At 32.9% G+C, this 24,602-nt stretch overlaps 2 protein-coding genes across 2 annotated transcripts in view; one reads left to right on the top strand and one right to left on the bottom strand.

The window, feature by feature from the left end:
* Window positions 1-1,600: 1,600 nt before the first annotated feature.
* Window positions 1,601-22,571, bottom strand: LOC134283336 (kinetochore-associated protein 1-like). The gene is made up of 20 exons (XM_062765790.1): window positions 22,506-22,571; window positions 21,960-22,090; window positions 21,330-21,444; window positions 20,719-20,819; window positions 20,147-20,213; window positions 19,348-19,434; window positions 18,849-18,955; window positions 17,449-17,536; window positions 17,013-17,077; window positions 16,817-16,926; window positions 16,382-16,526; window positions 15,112-15,149; window positions 14,940-15,002; window positions 14,666-14,741; window positions 14,452-14,577; window positions 13,939-14,028; window positions 4,382-4,450; window positions 4,197-4,258; window positions 3,982-4,090; window positions 1,601-1,735 (listed from the first exon to the last, which is right to left on the bottom strand). Exons 2-20 carry the CDS (start codon window positions 22,083-22,085, stop codon window positions 1,601-1,603), a joined length of 1,779 nt encoding a protein of 592 aa, XP_062621774.1. The 5' UTR covers window positions 22,086-22,090; window positions 22,506-22,571.
* Window positions 22,572-22,801: 230 nt separating this feature from the next.
* Window positions 22,802-24,602, top strand: part of LOC134283352 (polyribonucleotide nucleotidyltransferase 1, mitochondrial-like) — a 29,122-nt gene continuing 27,321 nt past the window's right edge. Inside the window, exons 1-5 of the mRNA XM_062765813.1 lie at window positions 22,802-22,977; window positions 23,371-23,431; window positions 23,556-23,630; window positions 24,200-24,305; window positions 24,537-24,586. Coding sequence (XP_062621797.1) covers window positions 22,868-22,977; window positions 23,371-23,431; window positions 23,556-23,630; window positions 24,200-24,305; window positions 24,537-24,586 — 402 coding nt within the window. The 5' untranslated portion in view covers window positions 22,802-22,867. The remainder of the gene's footprint in view (window positions 22,978-23,370; window positions 23,432-23,555; window positions 23,631-24,199; window positions 24,306-24,536; window positions 24,587-24,602) is intronic.

The raw sequence follows: 24,602 nt of genomic DNA, 5'->3' as shown, positions 1-24,602 counted from the left end.
TAAGGTTGGTCCATACTCTCAGAATTTTCTGTCAAACTGATAATTTTTTAATTTGAATACCTTGAATAAGTCTTAAACTAAATAAAACACCCATAAAAGACATATCTTTGCAGGTTAATTTTCATACAACATGCCTCAGCGCAAATACCTCTAAAAATTCAAGAGCCAAAATGGAACATAAAGAAGTGTGATATCATATTTTATTTAGTTATGCACCAAATCACATCAAATTTATGTCAAAACTTATGAAAATCAAACATATTCATTTGCCAAGAGAATATTTGAAATCTTTATTGCAAAACATTAACAAATTGACGTTGAGTCTACCCATGTCCTTCAAAAAAAATCTCAAAATCTCTTTAGTTTTTATAATTCTCAAAATCTTAACTGTTTAGATGCCATTTTTTCTTTAAAACTATTAAGAATTATACCTAAAGTTAACAAAAACACATACTTTATTACGATTGACCAGAGAATTTTAACAAAATTATCTTTTGAAGACGTATACCCCCATTTTTGGAATATCAGTTTTTTCAATTGTTCATTGCAAAATTAAAAAAAAAAGCAAAACTTAAATGGATGATATAGACTTAAAATCAATAAAGATAAAAATCAATAAAAATAGATCTCAAGTGAGTTTGCTTAAAAGAAAATTAAAAAGCTTTTGGTCCATAAAGGCAACTAAGAATTTTGTGTCTGTGTATGTACCAAATGATATATGGATCCTATGGACAGAGTGCAAAGTGTTAGTTTCCATTAATAAGGTATATATTAGATGCTTTGTATGTACAATTACACTATAGTAAACAAGTATATACTTGCTAAACATTTTCAATCACCCAAAAAGATTTTATTTCAATGGACAAGTGATAATCAGAATTTTATATTGATGTGTAAAATTAAAACCGGATCCGTAAAAGTATGGGCCTTCCTTAAATTGAATCATTTTTGATTTTAATTGTATTTTAATTCTTTTTTAATTTTTATTCTTTGACTATTAGGAAGATGAAATAATGAATGTCAATATAGAAATTACTAGTAATGATTATTGAATAATATTATATAATTTCATATCTGGAGTTCATTTAAAAAGTTATCGTAAAACATAGTGAGAAGTTTGAATGTAAATCTTAAGAATTAAAAGCATTGCAAATTTTTTTTTTATAAATAATTAATTTTATTACCTTTTCCATGAGTTCCAAATTTGTGGCTTTTCTGATGACCCAGGAGACTAAGCTTTCCTACAAAATAAGTTTAACCACAGTATCAACAAAGGATTTCAGACATACGTTTTACAACAAAACTTACATCTGATATTTTTCCCTTTACATCTATTTTGTATGTAAAATATCTTACTGAATTAAGCATAAGAAAACTTTGAAAACAAAATATTAAAATAACTTCAAATTTGTAAATTTAAACAATATGTATACTGGATGGAAAATAGGCTCCTGACCAGTTTATCTGGGATGAGTCTGATGACATAAGGTATGATGCTGTCCTTCAGAATTCCTAGTATCTCTACAGCTCTCACTTTCTCTGGTATGTAGGACAGAAAGGCATCCACAACACCAGGCTTCAGGATTCTCTCCCACTCAGACTACAAAACAACACTCAGACTACAAAACACCATCTCAATAATAATGTCCAGTATCTCTACAGCCCTCACTTTCTCTGATATATAGGACAGGAAGGCATCTACAACACCAGGCTTCAGGATTCTCTCCCACTCAGACTACAAAACAACATCTAAACAAGAGATGTTTGTAAAACACTTATGCCCCCCCCCCCCTTCCCCACAAATTGGAATTTTTCTAAGTCCAAAAGGGCATAACTCTGTCAAAAATGGTGTAATTATACCCAAAACATAACTTGACCTAGATATTCGTCTGATTGATTTGAATACTAAATTCCATTTCAATTTGTGCAACTTCTCAAAAGAAAATGAATGGAAACTGCAAATAATAGGAATTTTTCTAAGTCCAAGGGGCATAACTCTGTCAATTATGGTGAGATCATACCCAAAACAGAACTTAACTTAGATATTCATCTGACTAATCTGTATACTAAATTCCATTTCAATATGTGCAACCTCTCAAAAGGAAATGAACGGAAACTGCAAAAATATGGAATTTTTCTAAGTCCAAGGGGCATAACTCTGTCAATTATGGTGCGATCGTACCCAAAACAGAACTTGACCTAGATATTCATCTGACTAATCTGTATACTAAATTCCATTTCAATATGTGCAACCTTTCAAAAGGAAATGAACGGAAACTGCAAAAATATGGAATTTTTCTAAGTCCAAGGGGCATAACTCTGTCAATTATGGTGCGATCGTACCCAAAACAGAACTTGGCCTAGATATTCATCTGACTAATCTGTATACTAAATTCCATTTCAATATGTGCAACCTCTCCAAAGAAAATGAACGGAAACTGCAAATAATTGGATTTTTTCCAAGTCCAAGGGGCATAACTCTGTCAATTATGGTGTGATCGTACCCAAAACAGAACTTGACCTAGATTTTCATCTGATATACCTGTATACCAAATTTCATTTCAGTATGTGCAACGGTTATGAAGAAAATGAACGGAAACTAAATGGACCGACAGACCGACAGACCGACCGACCGACCGACCGACAGACAGCAGCAAAGCAATATGCCCTCCCTTCTTCGAAGGGGGGCATAATAATAATGTACAGTATCTCTACAGCTTTCACTTTCTCTGGTATATAAGATGGAAAATCCCACACTAAGATTCCCCTAATTTATCTGATGCTGGACCCAGATGGTGAGTCCCACACTAAGATTCCCCTAATTTACCTGATGCTGGACCCAGATGGTGAGTTCCACACTAAGATTCCCCTAATTTACCTGATGCTGGACCCAGATGGTGAGTCCCACACTAAGATTCCCCTAATTTATCTGATGCAGGACCCAGATGGTCAGTCCCACACTAAGATTTCCCTAATTTACCTGATGTAGGACCCAGATGGTGAGTCCTACACTAAGATGCCCCTAATTTACCTGATGTATGACCCAGATGGTGAGTCCCACACTAAGATTCCCCTAATTTAACTGATGTATGACCCTTATGTTGAGTCCCACACTAAGATTTCCCTAATTTACCTGCTGCAGGACCCAGATGGTGAGTCCCACACTAAGATTCCCCTAATTTACTTGATGCTGGACCCAGATGGTGAGTCTCACACTAAGATTTCCCTAATTTACCTGATGTAGGACCCAGATGGTGAGTCCCACACTAAGATTCCCCTAATTTACCTGATGCTGGATGCAGATGGTGAGTCCCACACTAAGATTCCCCTAATTTACCTGATGCTGGATGCAGATGGTGAGTCCCACACTAAGATTTCCCTAATTTACCTGATGCTGGACCCAGATGGTGAGTCCCACACTAAGATTCCCCTAATTTACCTGACGTAAGACCCAGATGGTGAGTCCCACACTAAGATTCCCCTAATTTACCTGATGTAAGACCAAGATGGTGAGTCCCACACTAAGATTCCCCTAATTTACCTGATGCTGGACCCAGATGGTGGGTCCTACACTAAGATTCCCCTAATTTACCTGATGCTGGACCCAGACAGTGAGCCCCACACTAAGATATCCCTAATTTACCTGATGTATGACCCAGATGGTGAATCCCACACTAAAATTCCCCTAATTTACCTGATGCTGGATCCACTAAGATTCCCCTAATTTACCTGATGTAGGATCCAGATGGTGAGTCCCACACTAAGATTCCCCTAATTTACCTGATGCTGGACCCAGATGGTGAGTCCCACACTAGGATTCCCATAATTTACCTGATGTAGGATCCAGATGGTGAGTCCCACACTTTCCCCTAATTTAACTGATGCTGGACCCAGATGGTGAGTCCCACACTAAGATTCCCCCTAATTTACCTGATGCTGGACCCAGATGGTTAGTCCCACACTAAGATTCCCCTAATTTACCTGATGCTGGACCCAGATGGTGAGACCCACACTAAGATTCCCCATCCTCATGTTGTGTTGGGCCTCCTCTAGTAGATCAGCCTTTCTGAAATGGTCCCAGTTCTCAGCACTAAAAAAAGAAAATAAAAACTCTACATCTGTATGTTGTATTTTTTTTTTAGGATAGCGTACCATTAATTATAAAACGTAAAGTTCATCTTATTTTCATTAAGTACCTGTACTGATTAGAGCTGTATGCCATATGATAGGTGTTCAATCTTCTGGAGATTTCATTCAACTGGAGCAAAAAAAATTGTATTCAAAATTCTTTCTCTGTTAATAATTCCTTTTTCATCATTTATTTGGTACCTTTTTTTAAACCATTCCAACTTCTCATTTTAAAACAGCTCTCCATAATTACCTTGGTGATCAAACTGTGCTGCTTTTTCTTGCCTTTGGAATCTAATTTCTGCTCTGGAAATTCCATCAACTATGGAAATAAAAAAATTAGGGATGTCAACGAATATTCGAGTACTCGACTATCGTTCGATCATACCCACTATCGACTAAAATTTCTTTAGTCCATTATTCGTTAAAAATCAAAGTAATTTTGAATTCAAGGCAATAAACTTATACTGGCCCATTTCATTTATTTACAGATCAATATTTTCAAATGTAAAATTAAGGGTATGGTATAACTGTTCAAAGGAAATTATTTGTACGTCGATGTATGTTCGAGAAACATGTCATCAAAATCTACAGTTTTGGTATAGCTTTAAAAAAGGTAAACAGTGTTATCAAGGTTACGTGAAACAGTGTAACATCAAACATGATGTAAGTCAAACATATGTATGCACAGTCTTCAAGTTAAGTACTCAAAAAAAAAAACAGATTGGGAAGGAAAATGTTTATATTATATATGATTGTCTACCTCTTACTGTTTTAAATGGAGACGACATAAGCCATGTATTTGTTTAGTTTTGTAGATTCAAACTAAAACTGACGTGATACAACTATCCAGAAAGAATATTTTAAACTAGAGCAAAGCTCGTTGCAAAGCAACGAGTGGGTCTTCCTTCTTAGCGATGAGCAGAAAGTGAAATGTTTCAACTGTCAATTTTGGTACCATTCTTTATTTCTTTGACCCAAATAGCAAACCCTTTCTTAAAGTCTGAATGTGGAGTGAGCACGAGGATAAATAATCCAATGGTAATCACTCCAACAGCATTGAAACTGTATCCAAAAATTCATTCTCCCTCATATTTTAACTTTGATTTGTAGGCATATATCATCTTTGATACAATCATGTTAGTGAAGTATGGCATACTAGAGAAATATCAGTGTTTTGATACATCCCCTCTTAAAATTTGCTTTAAGAACATTAATTTTACACAGAATAATTAGATAGTGAGTAAACCCAATGTGTAACTGATAAACTATCTTCATTTTTTGTCAATCAGTTAGAAGACCAATACTTTTACAAGAAATACATAGGAATGTGATGTGTGTGTCTAATTTGCAGCCCTCCACTGGCAAATGGTGGTATCTCAATAGGAGTGTAGTAAAATTCTCTGAATAGGACATTCAACAAAGAGATCTTTTGACATTCAACAAACAGATCTCCTTTTGAAAGCACTGCCCTTCATATAAACAAATTTTATCCCCCTACACTAAAGAATTCTCTGTGCCAAGTGGAAAATGGAATTCTGAAGAATTTAAGATAAAGATGATAAAGGGTGAATTTTAATTCTAAAAAATTTACTACGGCTTTAGCTTACTGTAACATATTACATTTAGCGATGTAGTCTATTTAGCGATTTTGGCGGAAAGCAGAGTCCACTAATTCAAGTACATCGGTAAATGTCTTGTATATTAACTTTTATAAATAGCAACTTCAGACAGCGCTAAATCAAATCTACGCTAACTTACTGAAAATTGAATTTCCGCCAAATATCATACACGCCAAATGTAATACATTAACAGTATATGAGCAAAACTGTGATTGTTGACTTTGAAATGGGACTGGACATCTCTTTGATCTTGTTTGAAACAACATGTGCATGTCCTTTGTGCTGAATCATGCACAAATGTTAATGCTTAAGTTAAAAATGCAAAAATAAGTGCAAAAATAACAACTTTCCTTCTATTATAATGAAAAAATACACATATTAGATCTTATATATTACTGCTGAAGACAGACCTTTATCATCTTCACCATTAGAATTGGTATGTCTTCCCTTGGAAACGGAAGACCTCAATACAGATGTAAACATGCAAGATCTGACACACATTTAAAAAGAACATTTATTCCAAACTAAACATAGATTCTGTAACAAAATCTATTTCTCTTGAAAAAGTGAAAGCAATAATTGATATATTAATATTTGTGGATTCATGTCTGTTTCTCAAATCAAAATTTAATATGGTATATTTAAAGACATCTTCTTAAACTAAGACTTGACAGTTTCAATTTCATTATGCTGTTTATTCTCTGTCATCTCCCATTATATGCTCTTCTCAGTCTTCTGGCAAATCATGGCCATGCTTGGCATCAAATTTCAGTACTCAGATGACAGTCACATCTATCAAAAAGAAATTGAAAATTTTTTATTGAACTTTTTTTTTTTAAAGTGCAACTTATAAGATACTGTCACATTTTCTGCATGTGTATTATTTGTAAAACTACCCTATAATTATTTATGAATATAGGTTTACAGGCAGTCATTTGAGGATGTAATGAAAAAACATATTAGTTTTTCATGATTTCAAATAAAGGAAATGTACATTACATGTACTTGTTCATGTTAAAATTTATTAGGAATGGTAATGGTTAACAGTTGTTAACCGACTAATCAGTCAGAAAGGTGGTACATGTACATCCGGTTATGATTTTTTATGTGTCAGGATAAGGCCATTTGTAAAGGTGTTACAGCATATTAGGAACAATGTACTAATGAAGTCACAAAACACTATCACATAAGGAACAATGAGCTAGTGCAAACTAACAATGTGGCTCATTTAAAACACCATGATACAAGGTCTATGACAACATGCTAGCTGGTTTAAGACACTTACATGCTAGCGTGAAGTTAAATGCGCTACCACACTTCTGACAGTGGGCTAGTGTGTTTCAAGGACAACACGGTGACAATGTACTTGTGCGTTTGTAACAATGCTTCAGCAGGCTGTTTACACCACGCCGTCAAGCTTAGACATAATAGATTGTGTAAAGTTGTGTTAACATGGCAACGTTTTGTGTCGTCACAACTGCATGTTGTTTTAAGTTGCCTTAGCCTGACAGTGTTGAGAACACTGTATTAGCACATTGTTCCTAGCTAACACGCTGTTACACTTTTACAAGTTGCCTTATCGGGACACCGGAATTTTCATAACTGCATCAAACCTAAGACAAAAACATATACACAGTAATGTTCCTTAACCATGAACCCAGCATTTGAAGTGAATGAGACCTTAAAAACCTCACAGTACATGTTTACTTAGGACAATGACCCTGAGTTCCAAATAAAGGACTAAGTTGAAGCTTTACACCAGTATATATTACATCTATAAATGAGTGAATGAGTGAAAATTCTCAAATAACATTATCAATCAAAGTATCAATAAGAAGCTTATACTTAGGTCGCAGGTTCAAATCCCATTGCGAAATGCTTGAGCCAGGTTACTCCGATGAGACTGTATAAATTAACCGAGATTCTGTGTCACAGTATGTGTTGGCATAAAAAAAAATCCCTTACTTCTCAAAGGCAATAAGTGCTGAGTACAAGTCTATATTTGCAGCTTACTATCCCAAGTAGTGGCATCATAAAATGACTGAAAAAATTTTGAAAGGCCAATAAACAAACAAACCATTCTTGCATTCTTATCACATAAAAAAAGCAAACTTTTTATTACAATTTTTTTAATAAATTTCTTTTGCAATTTAACTGAACAACATTTGTGCCATTTTTTGTCAATAAATTATGATACTAAACACTTTATTTGAACAGCTACAGGTATTTATAGTTGCCCGCCTGGCATAGTGGTTAGAGCATCTGCTCTAGAGTTGTGAAGTTAGGAGTCAATCCTTACGTCGCGGGTTCGAATCCCACTGTGGGACGTGGAGACCGGTCCTTCGGATGAGACCGTATAAACAGAGGTCCTGTGTCACAGTAGGTGTTGGCACGATAAAAAGATCCCTCCCTGCTTGGTGGCCCTGAGTGCTGAGCATAGGACTAAAATTTGCAGCTCTCCACCGGCAATTGGTGGCGTCTCTATATGAGTGAAAAATTCTTGAGAGGGACGTTAAACATTATACAATCAATCAATCAATTATAGCGAGCACGAAGCGCTGCTCATAATGCGAGCTTATATGACAACGCCAGTTGGCAAAGAGAAAATTATGACTTGCACATTAATCCACACAAATTTTTTTCTGCAGTAAGGCCAGCATTTTTTTATTTTTAGGTTTACAAACCCGCCGCTCAAGTTTTTGCATTTTCAGAAAAAAAATAAAATTGAGAAAAACAGAATTTTTTCTTTCCGATGTCAAATTTGAGTCGGGATCGAGATTTCAAATTTACGAACTCGTACTTCTGGTTTTAAATGAACATGGCGGGTTGAAGGGAGATTTGTGTCAAGTCCATAGCAGCACTAAAGCTTGATTTAATGTAAATATTTATCGGTAGGAGTGCCATTCAAAACGTTTCACCCGTTCAGAGAACAATAAAATGCTGACGACTTTGTTGCAAAGTGACATGTTGGTGAGATAATTATGTATCCGTATTCAAAAGTAACTGTGTCTGTAATTGTAAATTATTTTCCTCCCACAGGTTTAAAACTGCCCATGGTAGCTATTGTCAGAGACATTGTTTATGTTTCTGTCATAGCTTACAGTCTTAGCATCATTCTTCAGAAAAGGGTCGCTTATGCATCAGATGTAATGAATAAAACTATGGGAGAAGTTAAATCCATTTGAGGAAGAAATAAACAATAGCCTACAGAAATGAAATATTTCAACTATTTAAAAACAAGAATATACAAATATATACAGGCATATAGTTTCGGTTATGGCGGCCAGAAAAATTATTTTACACTTAATTGAAAAAAATTCCACCCTACTCCTCAATACTCCTTGGGAATACTCCCTGTCTGTTTTATGAAAGGAATTATTACTTTTCTAGGTCTAGAGTAAATTAATATTTTAGATTAATTTCTACCTAACACACATTAAAAACAAAAATGAAGATATATTAAAAGAGATTTAAAAAATCTGTATTTTGTCCAACATCAAAAGATTTACATCACTGCCCCCAACTGGTAGATGATGAAATAAACAATTAAAGGTTGTATTTTCCCCTTTGCAACCCTTATGTGTCCAGTGGCAAGAAACCTGTTAGGAGAGCATAAAAAAGAAGCAAAAATTAATGTAGAAAAGTCGATAATGTATCCAAAATATAATTTTATTTTTTTTTTTATTTCCTCCTCCTACAGGACTTTTTCATTCTGATGTTCGTAAACCTAAAAATAAAAAAAATGCTGGCCTAACTTTGGACTCCCAATACTTTGCTTCTTTAACATGTTAAAGCTACATTCTTGCAAGATCATGACCAAAAGTTTCCAAAAAAGAAGTTCACCTTGATTTAATGGTTAAATTACAGATAAATAGTGAAAATAAACATTCTTCCTTCAAGTCAGCACTTTTAAAGCTTTAGACTGCTAATGTAAGCCTAACTTACACTGCGACGTCATGTGACTTCAAAGTCTAGTGCCCTGTTCACACGAAGAGTTTAATTCACAGTAAATTATCGCGAAGTAAACTAATGCGAATTAAACTGTGTTTACATGACAGGTAATGCAAAGCAGACCTGTTTACCCATAACGTTGTCTCTCAGTATTTTTCTTAAGATTTGTCCGTGAGATTTGGCATTTGCCAGTAAGATTTCACTTTCCATCAATTTTACATATATTAAGAGAAAAACTGCTTTTCTGGCTACTAAAACATTGTTTAACAACAAGGTCATTTTATAATACCATTTGTAGCGTTTTGGCAACCTGATATCGCTTTAGGTGTTTGAAATCTTTCTCTTATTTAGCGATAAATAAAGTAAATCTACGACAGATCATAACGAAAACTAACTGTTAAATTCCAAACTAACTTGTTTCTGATTTCCGTATTTTCATAATGGCAAAACGTGAGACGTATTTTAGACTAAAAATCCGTAAAAAATACGGCGAAATCGTAAGAGTAAACAGGTCTGGCAAAGTAAACAAATGCAAATTAAAAATTTTACTTCTACAGTCAGGCGTCAGTAAGGCTTTTATGACATCATTTACAAATCATGTCATCTTAAGCAGAAGCAGATGTATTTGACATAATATCACAGTGTCTCTAGAAACATTCTAGTGATTAACACTGTTTTCCTTAGTTTTTCACTCAAAATTACCACAAGTACTTAAAACTGACCATAAACATGTAGCATTTGACTTAATTTTGCCATATTACGCATGCCTCAAAATTTGATTCGAATTAGCTTTCCTTAGTGTTCACACAAAGCTAATGCGAAGTAATTTAATGCGCAGTAAATTATTTCGATCGAATTAAACTTACTTGAACTAAACTCTCGGTGTGAACAGGGCATTGATGCACCAAATGTCAAGTCCAGTTTGAAAAACCTGAGCCAAATTTAAACTGAATAAGTATATGACCTCACCCTAACCAGTCTAGTCGAACCCTCAAACGGGGGTAAACGGAAGGAGGAAAACCGTACCCTCAAACGGGGGTATGGCGCATGCGCAGACACTAAAAAAGTGCCGTTTTCACGGAAAAACGTGTGGTCCACAAAATATGCTCGTGCAAAGTGATGGATTATTTCGTAGCTCTGTATGTACTCAAATTTGGTAGATTAAAGATGTTTAAAGAGATTGTATTGTGAAAAAGTATATGTTTATTGCAAAAATCGAGACTTTTTCTCTTCCAAAGTTAGCATATTCTGTGCCTTGACCTCCATGCTTGATACAACTAGATTTTTTATTCATAATTTAATAAAACGGATGAATAAACAAAAAATCATTTGCTTAAAGTTTAACTACATATAATTCCCTTCCCCGGTATTAAAAATCTTGTGTATTTAGCATGTTATTTATTATTTTTCTACACTTTCTTGTGTGCATGTCCGAATTTCCTCTGTCCTGTAAACAAACTTTTGTGCCTCAGAAATGACGTAAATAAAAACGAAAACATTTTTATTTTTTTTTTTTAATTGAAAACAAAGGTGTAGACAATTCATTTTTGTATGTTTATGATTTTTTTAAAAAAATTATTTTTTAAATAAGAAGAGTTATCGTTATTCCGCTTTCGTGCGTTGCATTTAGGGAAGGAAAACCCTCGTTTGAGGGTATACCCCCGTTTGAGGGTTCGACTAGACTGCTAACAGTCGCAACATTAACATATTAGTTGAAGAATATACACTGTAACAATAAGTGTAATGTGAATTAAAGTATGACTTTGAATGCGAGTCTTGTTGAAATTACATGATCACATATATTTAAATAAAATATAAAGCTGTCTGGATTTTAAATGGTTAATAGAGAGCGTCTGAACTGTAAACAAACAATATATCGGTGAGTCTGTGTATTAAAGTATTTCTAAAAAAAATCAAAGATCTAAGCTGCCATCAACTGGCCATAGTATTGTAAATTTTAGGTTAAAAAATTCTTACCTTCATTCCCATGGTCCACGCCAATCATACATTAAATGTCACCGTCAACTCTTTCATCACTCGATACATTTATCACTGGGAACTCCGAAACAGAATCAAGAGTGTTCATCATAATAGGACAGTCGGGATTTCCTCGTAAACAATTCACACAAGAAATTGTAAATCGGATAATTCTGCTTGGAATAATGCTCCAGAGGACTGATAAAATACTTCGTAGCTGCAGATTAAATGTGCGTGCATGTCTACATACGGCTTGTATGGTGAAAAAATTTTCAACTTCACATCATTTCTCGATTTCAGTTTGAGTTTGTAAACAAAACATGTGTCCGGTTTCGATGGGACGCACTAAAAACCGGATATACTAAAGACCTGATATTTACCTAATGTTTTTATCTTACATAAAGTGATTTTGAATATTTACTGACAATTATGAATCAGGTCAAATCATGTTTTTAGTACATCGCGTCTTAGAACCTTCACATTTCCCACAATGCCGCGCGTTGTTTACAAGCAAAAGACCCCGAAAAAAAATCCTCTAAACTAATTATTGTTGTGTACATCACCATATTTTTAATTATTTGAATAAAAAGAAAACAGAAAAACACCGAATCAAAACTATATCTTTCAGATGCATCAACTAATACAGTACACATGCTGTAAAGGCTTGGCTAGTTATAGTGGACAACTTGTTCCTGAAAGGTTTCTCACATATTTGTTTTATAAAAAACAATTAAATATAGCTTGAAGTTTATTTCTTTTTATATCAAATGGCAAGATTTAATAAGTTCGAAATTATTTCAGTCAAACATTTTCATAATATACCAATATTTTTAGCTATCAGAAAAAAACGTGTATGAGCTATTAACCCCTAATTATAGGGGCCAGCCCCTTTTCCTTGATCTTATATGAAAGCTCTTGTAATTACGCACAACTTTTGTTATATATTTCTTACCAAATTATTTTCGGTTCAGAAGTTATTACACAAAAAGAAGCAAAATTTCAAGGAAAAAAAGATGCTAAAATTTGCCGTCACATAGCTTCCGAGCTTTAAGAAATCAGCTTATAATTTTATCGTTCTGCACATCTACAATGTATTGGCTACAAGTTCTCCAACTTTCATGGAAATATCATGTGTCCTTCCTGAGATTTTTAGTGGAAACGAGACATCAAAAATTATCAATTAAAGGGCAATAACTCACAAAGAAAGGCATGTATCAAAAAATTGTAAACAGGTATAAATAGGTGTATACACAAGGTATCTAACCTGAAAGTTTCATAAAAATCGGTCGAAAGGTCTTTGAGAAATCGCCTGTCAAAAATCGAGCGGGAAAAAAAAAAAGAATAATAAGAAACAATAGAATAACAGTAGGGTCTTCCGAAGGAAGCGGAAGACCCTAATTAAACGGCTATTACAAAATTGTAAATACATGTAAATTGGGGTCAGTTATGAGAGTAATTAAACCGTGTCTTCTTTTTCTGATATTTATTTCATACAATCATTTATTGTTTGCATAAATTTTTATAATTAAAATTTATCCCAAGCTCTTGCTCTCTCTTTGTTTTCATAAGAGCCACGCTCTAATTGTTTACCTGTCAAAGATCATTGATGGACACGTAGAAATTGGCTTCAATTATCGGGTACATGTGTACACTACTGTTATGTAATGAAAGGACAAATACGGGCGTTTGATATCCTACATTTAGATAAAATGTGAATCTTATATATTTATTTTGAAATTAAATACATTGGATACATATTGATGAACAGTATTTATAATTGTACTATGTACATGTTTACAATTAAGAAATTCGTTGTATAATGGTGATAGCGTAGATTAAATACCGGACATTGTAAACTAGTCTGTAAAAGACAAACAATGAAAATGATATGAAAAAATAATTAAAATTAAACGAATATTCGACTATCGTTCGACTAAAGCATCCGACTATTCGACTAAGCTGTCCGAGTAAAATTGACATCCCTAAAAAAAATTGAACAATTATTCAAACATTTCTAACCTTAATTTCAATTTTTTTTTTCCAGTTTGCAATGTGTAATTTCTACAATTGTAAAACTGTTGTTAGAAGATTTTTAATCAAAGTTAAAGAGAAACTTTACACATAATGTTCTTTGTTTCTCCTCCCAAATTTATTTTTAATTTTAGGATTTTTTTTGTTTTTCTTTTTTTTCTGGGAAGGGGGGTGGGTGGGTTGATAAACATGCATTTGTTAGGTAAATGTTTTCATTAAAGACCCTCACCATTTTCCTGCAGTGCTCCAACATCTGTTGTGTGAGGACCAGTGTAGGGAGGGCTGAGTTCATACAGTTCTCTATCAGCTCTAAATCATCCTGAAACATTCAAACACACAGTATAACTTCATGACAGAGCTGTAAAGACTGAAAACAAATTTAACTCTAGTACTCATTTGTCCTTTATTTCTATACATTTATTAACATTTCATAACATAGGACATAAGACCCAGAAAATTTTAAGAGCAAAATTTAAGAGCAATATTTACAGATCAAGTTCTATTTAAACCATTTTAAAACTTGATTTGTGTCTATTTGTGTCATTCATTACAAAGCAGCATAATTTAGCACCATATACAGCGTATTAACAAGATAAAAGTCTGATACAGCACATATTTTTACTACTTTTACAGATAGGCATAAATGTGATGCACAAAGAGAGAGGCACCTGTCAATATATGCATACATGACTCTATATACCAGAAATGAACAAAGAATATAAATGTATCTTAGAAACCTAACCTTGACAAACTGTAGACATTCCCAGAGTTGTTGTATAAGGTCATTAGTGGTCTCTTCTCTATATTTCTTCATATTCCAGGGAGACAACTGCTCCAGCAGGTAATTCACTTTTACTTTGTATACATGCTAAAACAAAAAGGGAGGAATGCCACATGATATAATAAATTATAAGAGTTTTGCTAAACTTTTGTATGATAGGCAGTCATACACTTACATCAATTTCTAAATGATACATCTTGGCAAACAGCACTGCTTCTTCAAATTTCTTTTTGGAGAGGATATGATATAGTCTGAAGTAAAATAAATTCAATGATAAATAACTAACAACAAACAAATTTGTGAGGAATCACACAAAAATCTTTTAAGTGCATGTAGCCATTACATACAAGCAGAGTGGCCAAAGCTGAAGAGCTAGCATTATGGAAATTTATAACAAAAACTCTATTTATTTCATATCTTTAAAAACTTCACTCATTTCCTATAGTTACCTGGTTTCTGGATTGGTCTCAGTCAGACAACGGAATCTTACTGTTGACACCAGATTGGGACATCTAAACACAGATTGTAACTGACATTAATGAAATCCTAGGTATCTCATATTTCAAGTGAAATTGATAAACCTATGAATAATTGAATACGATGAAATGCACAAACACTTACTCTACATCAGGGCAACACTCCACTACAAATAAATATTCCTGAAAGAAAATACATTCAATATTTATTATGAAGCTTAAGCACATGTAACAAGCATTTATTTATTTCTTAACCAAACAGTCTTAAACCAAGCTTTTTTTTTCCAAAAAAGTTTATTAACAAATCATTCGTAAACATCTTCATTCCCTTTAATCAAATCCACTTCACCATACTGATCAACAAATTTTAAGAGACAAAACATAACAAGGAACTGTGTTGAATAATAAAATAACCTGTGGAGATTTGATATAAAAATAACCTTACCTGTGAAGATTTAAAATTTACCTGTGAACATCTGATACATAATAACCTCACCTGTGAACATCTGATACATAATAACCTTACCTGTGAAGACCTGATACACAATAACCTCAACTGTGAAGATCTGATACACAATAACCTTACCTGTGAAGATCTGATACACAATAACCTTACTTGTGAAGATCTGATACATAATAACCTTACTTGTGAAGATCTGATACATAATAACCTTACTTGTGAAGATCTGATACATAATAACCTTACTTGTGAAGATCTGATACATAAGACATCACCTGTGAAGATCTGATACATAATAACCTTACTTGTGAAGATCTGATACATAATAACCTTACTTGTGAAGATCTGATACATAATAACATCACCTGTGAACATCTGATACATAATAACCTCACCTGTGAAGATCTGATACACAATAACATCACCTGTGAACATCTGATACATAATTAACTTACCTGTGATGATCTGATACATAATAACCTCACCTGTGAAGATCTGATACATAATAACCTCACCTGTGAAGATCTGATACATAATAACATCACCTGTGAACATCTGATACACAATAACCTTACCTGTGAAGATCTGATACATAATAACCTTACCTGTGAACATCTGATACATAATAACCTTACCTGTGAACATCTGATACATAATAACCTGTGAACATCTGATACATAATAAACTTAGCTGTGAACATCTGATACATAATAACCTGTGAACATCTGATACGTAATAACCTTAGCTGTGAACATCTGATACACAATAATGTTACCTGTGAACATCTGATACATTCTAAGCTTACCTGTGAACATCTGATACATAATAACCTTACCTGTGAACATCTGATACATAATAACCTTACCTGTGAACATCTGATACATAATAACCTTACCTGTGAACATCTGATACATAATAACCTTACCTGTGAACATCTGATACATAATAACCTTACCTGTGAGGGCAGACAGTCTGAGATGAAGCAGGGGGCATTCAGCTGTAAGTTGTAGATATTCTCAAAGTTTGGCAGACTCTGGATCCTGAGTGTACTGTGGCCTTCTACTGGTGTGGTGATCAGAGCTAGCCGCAGGTCCTGTAACCTGGAATGTTATAATAAAGCATTGAAAAAAAAATTAAGTGTTCTTCAGCTCTAATTCTAGTCAAATTGAATACAAAAGGCCCACAGACATTTTGACACAAGTGATAAACTTCTCTTATGGAATAATGTACACCTGATTTTATGCATATGGTTTTGGGTATACCTTTATATTTTAATTGTGTTAAGAACTAAAATTATGAAAACCGTGTAGGACAGACTGAGGGACTAATAATACATAACTCTGAGTTTTGCATTTTTTACGCCCAGATTCTAAACTTTCACCATACTTACCCCTGATTCTGAACTTCTCTTGTTTCTAATAATTGAAACTCCTGAACTTTGACCTCTGTCCACTGATTCAGAAGAAACCAGGCCTGGGTGCTCCATAGACACAAATTACCCTAAAAACAAAAACAATCATAAAAAACAATCTGTACTTGTTTATATGACCCATTGTCACTGATAGATATCAAACATATACATGTACCTTTGTATCCAGTGAGAATAAGAAATTTCCATCACTTGTGACTTTTCCTTGAACAATTCCAGAGGCTGAAATTAGAACTGTTGGATTTACAGTTTCCATAAAATTAAAATAAAAATTATAATTAATTTATACATGCTGTTATTATTTTCATGATGTGATGAGTATTTTATAAAACATGCATGTGTATTTTACATTAAATACAGTAATCTAGAACTGTGATTAAGTAATCTCCAACTTTTACCTGAGATAAAGTATTCTCCAACTTTTACTTGAAATTAATTTCTTTTAACACGAACAAATATATAATCATCTTTTACCATTTTTTTTTTCATGAAATTAATCTCCAATTTTCATGAAGATTAAGCTATCACTAATTTTACCTGAGATTAAAAGATTTCTAATTTTTACCTGAGATTACCTTATCTCCAACTTTTACCTGAGATTAAGTAATCTCCAACTTCTTCATCCAACACTGCTTCCCTGTCTTCCCATTCCCAAACTCCCATAATTCCATCTCCAATCCCCTACAACCAAACAAGTCAGCTGTTTTGTAATTAAATCCAAATTCTTGACAATTTTGCCCCCAATCAAGCATATGCGACACACTTCAAAAGCCAACAGAGTTCAATTCACTTTGAATGGGACCGGTAAAAATGCAAAATGTCCGATGGTTTTTTTTACAGACTTTTTTTATAACAATTACAAATAATCTTAACAAAATCATTTAATTCAATTGTCCTGACAATTAACAAATGCAAAACTAAAGGAAATAAAAAAAACGTCAGGGGCGCGCCAGATTATTCTCGTGCATTCTTCAATAAATTGTTAATCTTATTAAAATATTAATCTCCATAAGCAAGAAAAACAGTTAAAACACTGTCAAACAAATTTTTTCCCTTTAATTATATGCAGCACAGTAAAAAAATGTGACAATCTACTTTCGTTTTGCAAGATTTGAAAGTTGCCTGCTATTTCTGCTTGACTACATTGTAACCATTTATTATTTTCTCTATAATTTAATCTATTAGCATGTACATATTATACCAACTTTTGGATTTTTTTTCCAATTTGATAGCAAAAATACATGCACGTTTTTCCCCTTTGCAAAAAAATCTACTTTAATAATAAAACTGACAAAAATTCACTTAAAATCATAATTTTCATGATAATTTGCATATTTTTATATCATCAGTACATATTTTTAACTGTGTGGAGGTTGTATAATACGTTTTAACTATCAGAAATATCTGAAAATATTAAACAATGTTGCATATTTTATTTAAAAAAATAAAAAAACTCTCAGAAAGGACATAATACCAATAATCTAATACGATGAATAGAATTAATAGAAAATATTTCAATAAATCTAAAAAAAAAATCTGCATTTGCCATCTTTTCATTTACACATATTATTTATTATATCGACAAAATTTCCAAACTCTAATATGTTAAATTTACATACAAAAAATTAATGTTTTACAACTCGTTTTGAATATTTACAGGACAATTGTCCGATATATTTTTGACTAGTTTCGGGAACTCTGAGCCAATGATTTTCAACATCAGCTTAGCAAGATAGCCAGTCATGATATGTAAGTTTTTGCAAAATTACACATATTTTCAATGTGAGGTACCTACATGTACAGTGTATAAATCAATGCATGCAGAAAAGTCTATTATAAACAATCTGACAAAAATACTTATCGGGATTGGTCTTCATCGATATTTAACATAAAAAAGGTTAATTAGGAAAAACATTATCATGCTTTATATTCTTTTATGAGAGGGTTTCAGCAAGTCAAACAGCAAAATTACTGAACACAGTTTACATATTACCATGGTGATGAAGCAGTCATTCAAACACAGTAGGTCAGTTACTAAGGAGTGGACGTCACTAACATTGGTGGAGATAAGTTTCTCCTTCAGCACGGTACGAATCCCGTCTGAAAAAATTATAGATACAATGATACAACGTATGAAGGGTATTAATTACAATATAGTGGTTACAAATGTAAATGTACATATTATTATAAATGTAAGGCATGTACCATCATACTTTCAGATCTATAAAATTGAACCTTGTAAATACATGTAATGGACATGTACACAAATATTTTATTCACAGATGTACAGTATTATACATGCAGAATTCATTACCAACATGAAGTGACACCATTCTAAAGAAAAGATACACTAATATACTTATACATAATTTCTAAAAAATGATAATAAAAAGAGTTTACTTGTTATTAAATCTATCTATACCATAGATATAATATCATCTATACCATGGCTGTACCATAGACATACCCTAGATATAAATAAAGGACCTCACCTCCTCCAGCCAAGAATGTTTCCTTGTTAAAACTCTTCAATATTTTTAGTTCTCCACTGACTGCCAGCACAAATAAATTGTACAAACCTGAAATTATTACAGGCACTTAAAGCATACGTACATGGTATACAATTTGTCTTTGGTAGAATTTTATGATTGACAGTTGTGCATGTACACATTGCAAGAGCATTTCAGAAAGATAAGCATTATAAAAACATGTGTAGAAACTTTATATTTATAACTTTATAACTGAACATTTAGAAAATCATAATTATCGGGCATGTTTAAAGTGTTTTACATCCGCAACTTTCACAATACTGGTTTACAAAATTTATACATCAAATTCCATAGAATTCAGAAATCTGTGCAGTATTAATATAAGAAAATTTTAATCAGGAAAAGTCAGAAGAGAAATTTCGAAAACAAATGCAATAGACAAGTGCTTTCAGGTTGTGTTCAGTGATGTGTGCAATGTTAGCAAATCGAACACACCTGGTAAACATAAACATTAACGACAGAGCTTGAACCCATGTTTACAAACACAAGTGTTGTCTTCAGATATAAAGAATTTTATATATAAATTAAATTATTAACATGAAGTTAAGACATGTAAAATTAATAACAAAATAGCAATGCGAGCACTATATAAAAACACATAGATCTCTCATATTGTTCCTATGAAATAAAAATTAAAGGCAGTTTTCATGGAAGTTATGAAGATAAATACAGATATGAAATTGCACATTACAGATTTCTCTTTAATATTTACATGACTTTGTACATCTAAGACATGGATTACCTTCTCCTGCATCAAAACACTTGATCCGACTAAATGTTTTCCCCATTCTGTTAGGCGGTGTAACAATCTACAACGAAATGAAAGAATTAAATTTATTATTTTTTGAAAGAATAAAATGTTTTCAGTATTCAAATCTGCAATAAAATATGAATTCATTAAATAATGAGTAATGAAATGGCAAATACATGTACACAGTACATGGTTTTTTTTTTGGTAATCTTAATACAGATGCTTTTTGTATTATAGTTCAAACATGTATTTTTTCCAATTGATATCAAGGATATTGTATGGTCAGATTTGTTTATAAAAATGCAATCAAAAGGAAAACAAATATTTTGAGGTTATACATTCAGTAGACATTGTGTACTTACATGAGAGAAGATCATTTTACAGTAGACAGTGTGTACTTACATGAGAGAATTTTACAGACCATTTTACAGAGAGATGATCATTTTATGTGTACTTACATGAGAGAAGATCATTTTACAGTGTGTACTTACATAGAGAGAATATCATGTGTCCACTGTGTAATATGAGAGAAGATCATTTTACAGTAGACAGTGGGTACTTACATGAGAGAAGATCATTTTACAGGTCTCCATGTCCAGAATATGGAGCCCCAGAATCATTAGAACCCCGTCTTCACTCAGGGCCATTTCTTCTATGACAGCATCTGTGTGTACAAAACATTGAAGATGTTACAAAAGTCAAGTCATGAAATTAATAAACCAAAGAACTAAAATATTTGATTTCAAATGTGGAAAAATGATCTTTTAATAAAAATCTTGAATATCTTTTAAAGAACCAACGACCCATAAATTTCTGACATTGATCAAATTGTTGTTTTTTTTAAATTGAAAGAAAATTTGATTTTTGTTTGTTCCTTTTCTTACATTCTTTTTTTTTCTTTTTTGGTTCCTTTTCTTTCATTAAATTTTAGTTTTGAATACCTTCCTTATCAAAATTTGTCTTGACATTTTGACAATATAAAGTGATAATTTTTTAAAATAATATTGTTAGTGACTTTAAAAAGTCACAAATAAGAACTTTTGTACAGCTGAACTGCATGCAGCAGTGCAGTGATGAAGATTTCCAGTCTTTTATCTGCACATTAAAAATAAAATTGATTAAAAACTCAACAGCATCACATTGCTGACACTCAAATCACACAGAGTTAACTCACCATAAGCCAGAGTGGTGGTGTGTTGACAATCGGTGAACACAGAGACATGCCTATCTACAGACAGACAAGCTAATTCTCCTCTCACTGAACTCACGATGTGGGGAACTTCTGCCTCCTACAAAATTAGGACCAAAAATTCAAGTATATTCAACAAATTAAAGTCATTCAATGCGTTAATATGGATTTTTATTGATTATGATTTACATGTTTATCAGTAGTTCTGAAAGAGGGCATTTAAATTTATATGCAGCACAAGTAATGTACATGATATACATATATATAAATACAGAACATTCAACAACAGAAATCATAATTTACTCTTTGGAAAGTCTAACAACACATATTCAATGGAAAGTTTTAATTTGCTTATCTTCACTTGTCACATAATTTAGGAAATAAGCAAGGAATTTATCATAAAAGATTGTAGAAAATCTCTTAAAATGTAAGTAGAAATGACAGACTTGCTGTCTACTTTCATTGGCTTGGCGGATTTTATCTGTCTTCTGACTTTTTGACCACAGCTACCAATAAAACCAAGCGTTAATCAAAAAGTAAGAAGGCAAAATAAAGTGACAAGCTCTCATGTTCCATACTGAAATTAAAACATGACATCATTTCTATGCCTCTAACCTTTTCCTGTGACGATATCGTAGCCAGGGTATCAATCTGGTACAGTGCCGACCCTGACTCCTCTCGCGGACCAAAGTTGACTGTTTCTTCTCCTCCAAAATCGGAACTGACAATATCCCAAGGCATTTTTTCTAAAGAGCTACAGGTGGTAAAATAAATAATGACATGAATAAAAGGTTACGTGTTAGCATTTCAAAAATACAAACACAAGAAATTTACACAAATCCTGTTTTGAGTCTCTTTGGGTAATCTCTTTCTCAAACTATAACTATGTGCACAAATAAATATATTGAGGTTATAGGCAAATATTATGATAAATTATAGACTGTGTGAACTACTATTAGTATCAACGATGAAAAAATGATTAAGGAGCCAGGAGGGGAAAGTGTGGCTCAAACTTGCGACATAAATATTCAAAACACACAATATCAACATCAATGTAGCAGACGGCTTTCTCAAAGTAACGTTGTAAAATAATCTTTTTTGGTTTAAATACAGAAAACATGGCTTATTTGTATATTTTTCTAGTCTGGTACAATACTTTACTTCAATTTTTGTCCACAAATGTCAAAATATTGCTGCACTATACAAAATTCGCGCGCTTTCAAAAACGTTTATTAGTTGAATGAACGATCTATTCGTATTTTCATATAAAGGACAAAGACTTATGTTTTCATATAAATTTTGATTAAAGTAATAAAAATGAAACTAAGAGTTTAAAATGCGAACGTCAAAAGATAGCATTTGTGATAAAAGAAGGAAAACTGACTAAATTGTGAGATTAAAAACAACTCGAATAACGTCATGTTCAAGCTATCATATTTTTTTCAAAATGTCTGCGCCCTTGCGTTTTGGCCGTCAACGTGAAAGATGATGAAAACTTCAATGAGAAGTTAATTATAGAAACAATGTCAAAATTAATTCAAGTGCCATCAAAGAAATGGCTGAAATACAAGTGGTGTGGTGTGATTAAACGATTTCAATCAGCTGCGTCAACATCTGTGAATCTTGGAAACGGGTAATATCATTCTTAGAGAAAATTCTGGCTGATGTTATCATGCGGTGTATGAGCTAAACCACATGACGTTAATTTTTGCAAATAAGTTTTTATATTGCTTCAAATATAATAAGTGAATGAGAAGTTAACTTACACTTAATAAGTGAATGATTGATTCATGGTAATGCTTATAGAACATTTAGAAGGTCTTGTGCAGTAGGGAGTTCAAGATTAAATTTTGATTGGCAATTTAGTGAATTTACATTTGAAACGTTGATCCCATTCTGCATAGTATGAAGTCCATCAAAAGGTTGAAAGTAGAAAGCTATGGGCAGTGATGTAAATAACAATGTTTCTTGAAAAATTGAAAATTGGTGACTTAATACTGTATTTCCTTTCTTTTCTGTTGTTTAGAACACTTACAATAGAAACAGGGAAACTGGCCAAATTTGCAGATGGTGCAGCAGTTATAAAGGTATAGAAGTATCATATGATCTGCAGATTTTGTAAATTTCCATTTACCTAGAATATTTATTGTTAATCACTTTTTGAGAACGTTGAATTACAAACAGTTTATCCTTTTTATCGATTTTTTTCAGCAAGGTGAAACCAGTGTTCTTGTGACAGCAGTGACAAAAAATTTATCTCAGCCATCTTCATTTCTTCCTCTAACTGTGAGTGTGTCCAGTACGTCACTATTATATCATGTATAAGACTGACCCTTCTGATACCTATATACAGTAAAATATGCTGTGGGTTTCATACACCTTAGCTCTTAGTTAAACACTGTGAACTCAATGTCACTATTATGAGATTGGTCGTTCATTTATTGTAATGTCATAATTGAGCTAAATATCTTTGTAACAAGCATTTAAAGTTTATGAATAATGAAAATTTTTTACTAAATTTTCCCAAGAAACATGAATTGAAGGGGGGGGAAGAATCTTTCTAAAATATGTATGAAAGCTTTTATTGGATTATCTGCAGATCTGTAGCATTATGATTTTATATATTTGTTTTTGACCATATTAAATGCTACAGATCCCGTAATGCAAAAAAAGGTGCAGTATACAACGCAATATTATTTGCGCAAAGTGCATTGTAAATTTTACATATATCATGTTCACCAAATCAACTGCAACCTGATATAAAATTTATTTTTTTTTGTCACTGGATAAATAGTTACAGTAAGAGACTTCTTCATGGTTTATTTAACTTTCCATATAATGCTTGTATATTACAGGTGGATTACAGACTGAAAGCAGCAGCAGCTGGGAGGATTCCTATGAACTATTTCCGTCGAGAGCGGGGTCCATCAGAGAGTGAAATCCTTACCAGTCGTGTTGTAGGTGGGTAATTTAAACAATATTTTATTCACTGATCTTAGGGTGAATAGGAGTTGGCAGCAGGCTTGATCATCCTATTTTCGCCCTCTCCCTATTGTAGGTGGGTAAAAATGTACAAATATCATAAAACAGACATACAACATCATGTTTTTGATTATATAAAAAAAAATTTTAATTTAGATAAATTTTGGTGTGGAAGGTTAAAAGCACTCATTAACTATTCTAATTTTGCAGATCGATCAATAAGACCTCTTTTTCCAGATGAAAGTAGCAGGGAAATTCAGGTACACATTGTTTACA

The sequence above is a fragment of the Saccostrea cucullata genome, unplaced genomic scaffold (assembly GCF_032062105.1).
Source record: "Saccostrea cucullata isolate Sc308-1 unplaced genomic scaffold, CSIRO_AGI_Scuc_v1 ctg1224, whole genome shotgun sequence".
NCBI classification, from domain to species: Eukaryota; Metazoa; Mollusca; class Bivalvia; order Ostreida; family Ostreidae; genus Saccostrea; species Saccostrea cuccullata.
Note: the sequence above shows the minus strand (reverse complement) of the source record. Positions and strands in the feature narration are given on the sequence as shown.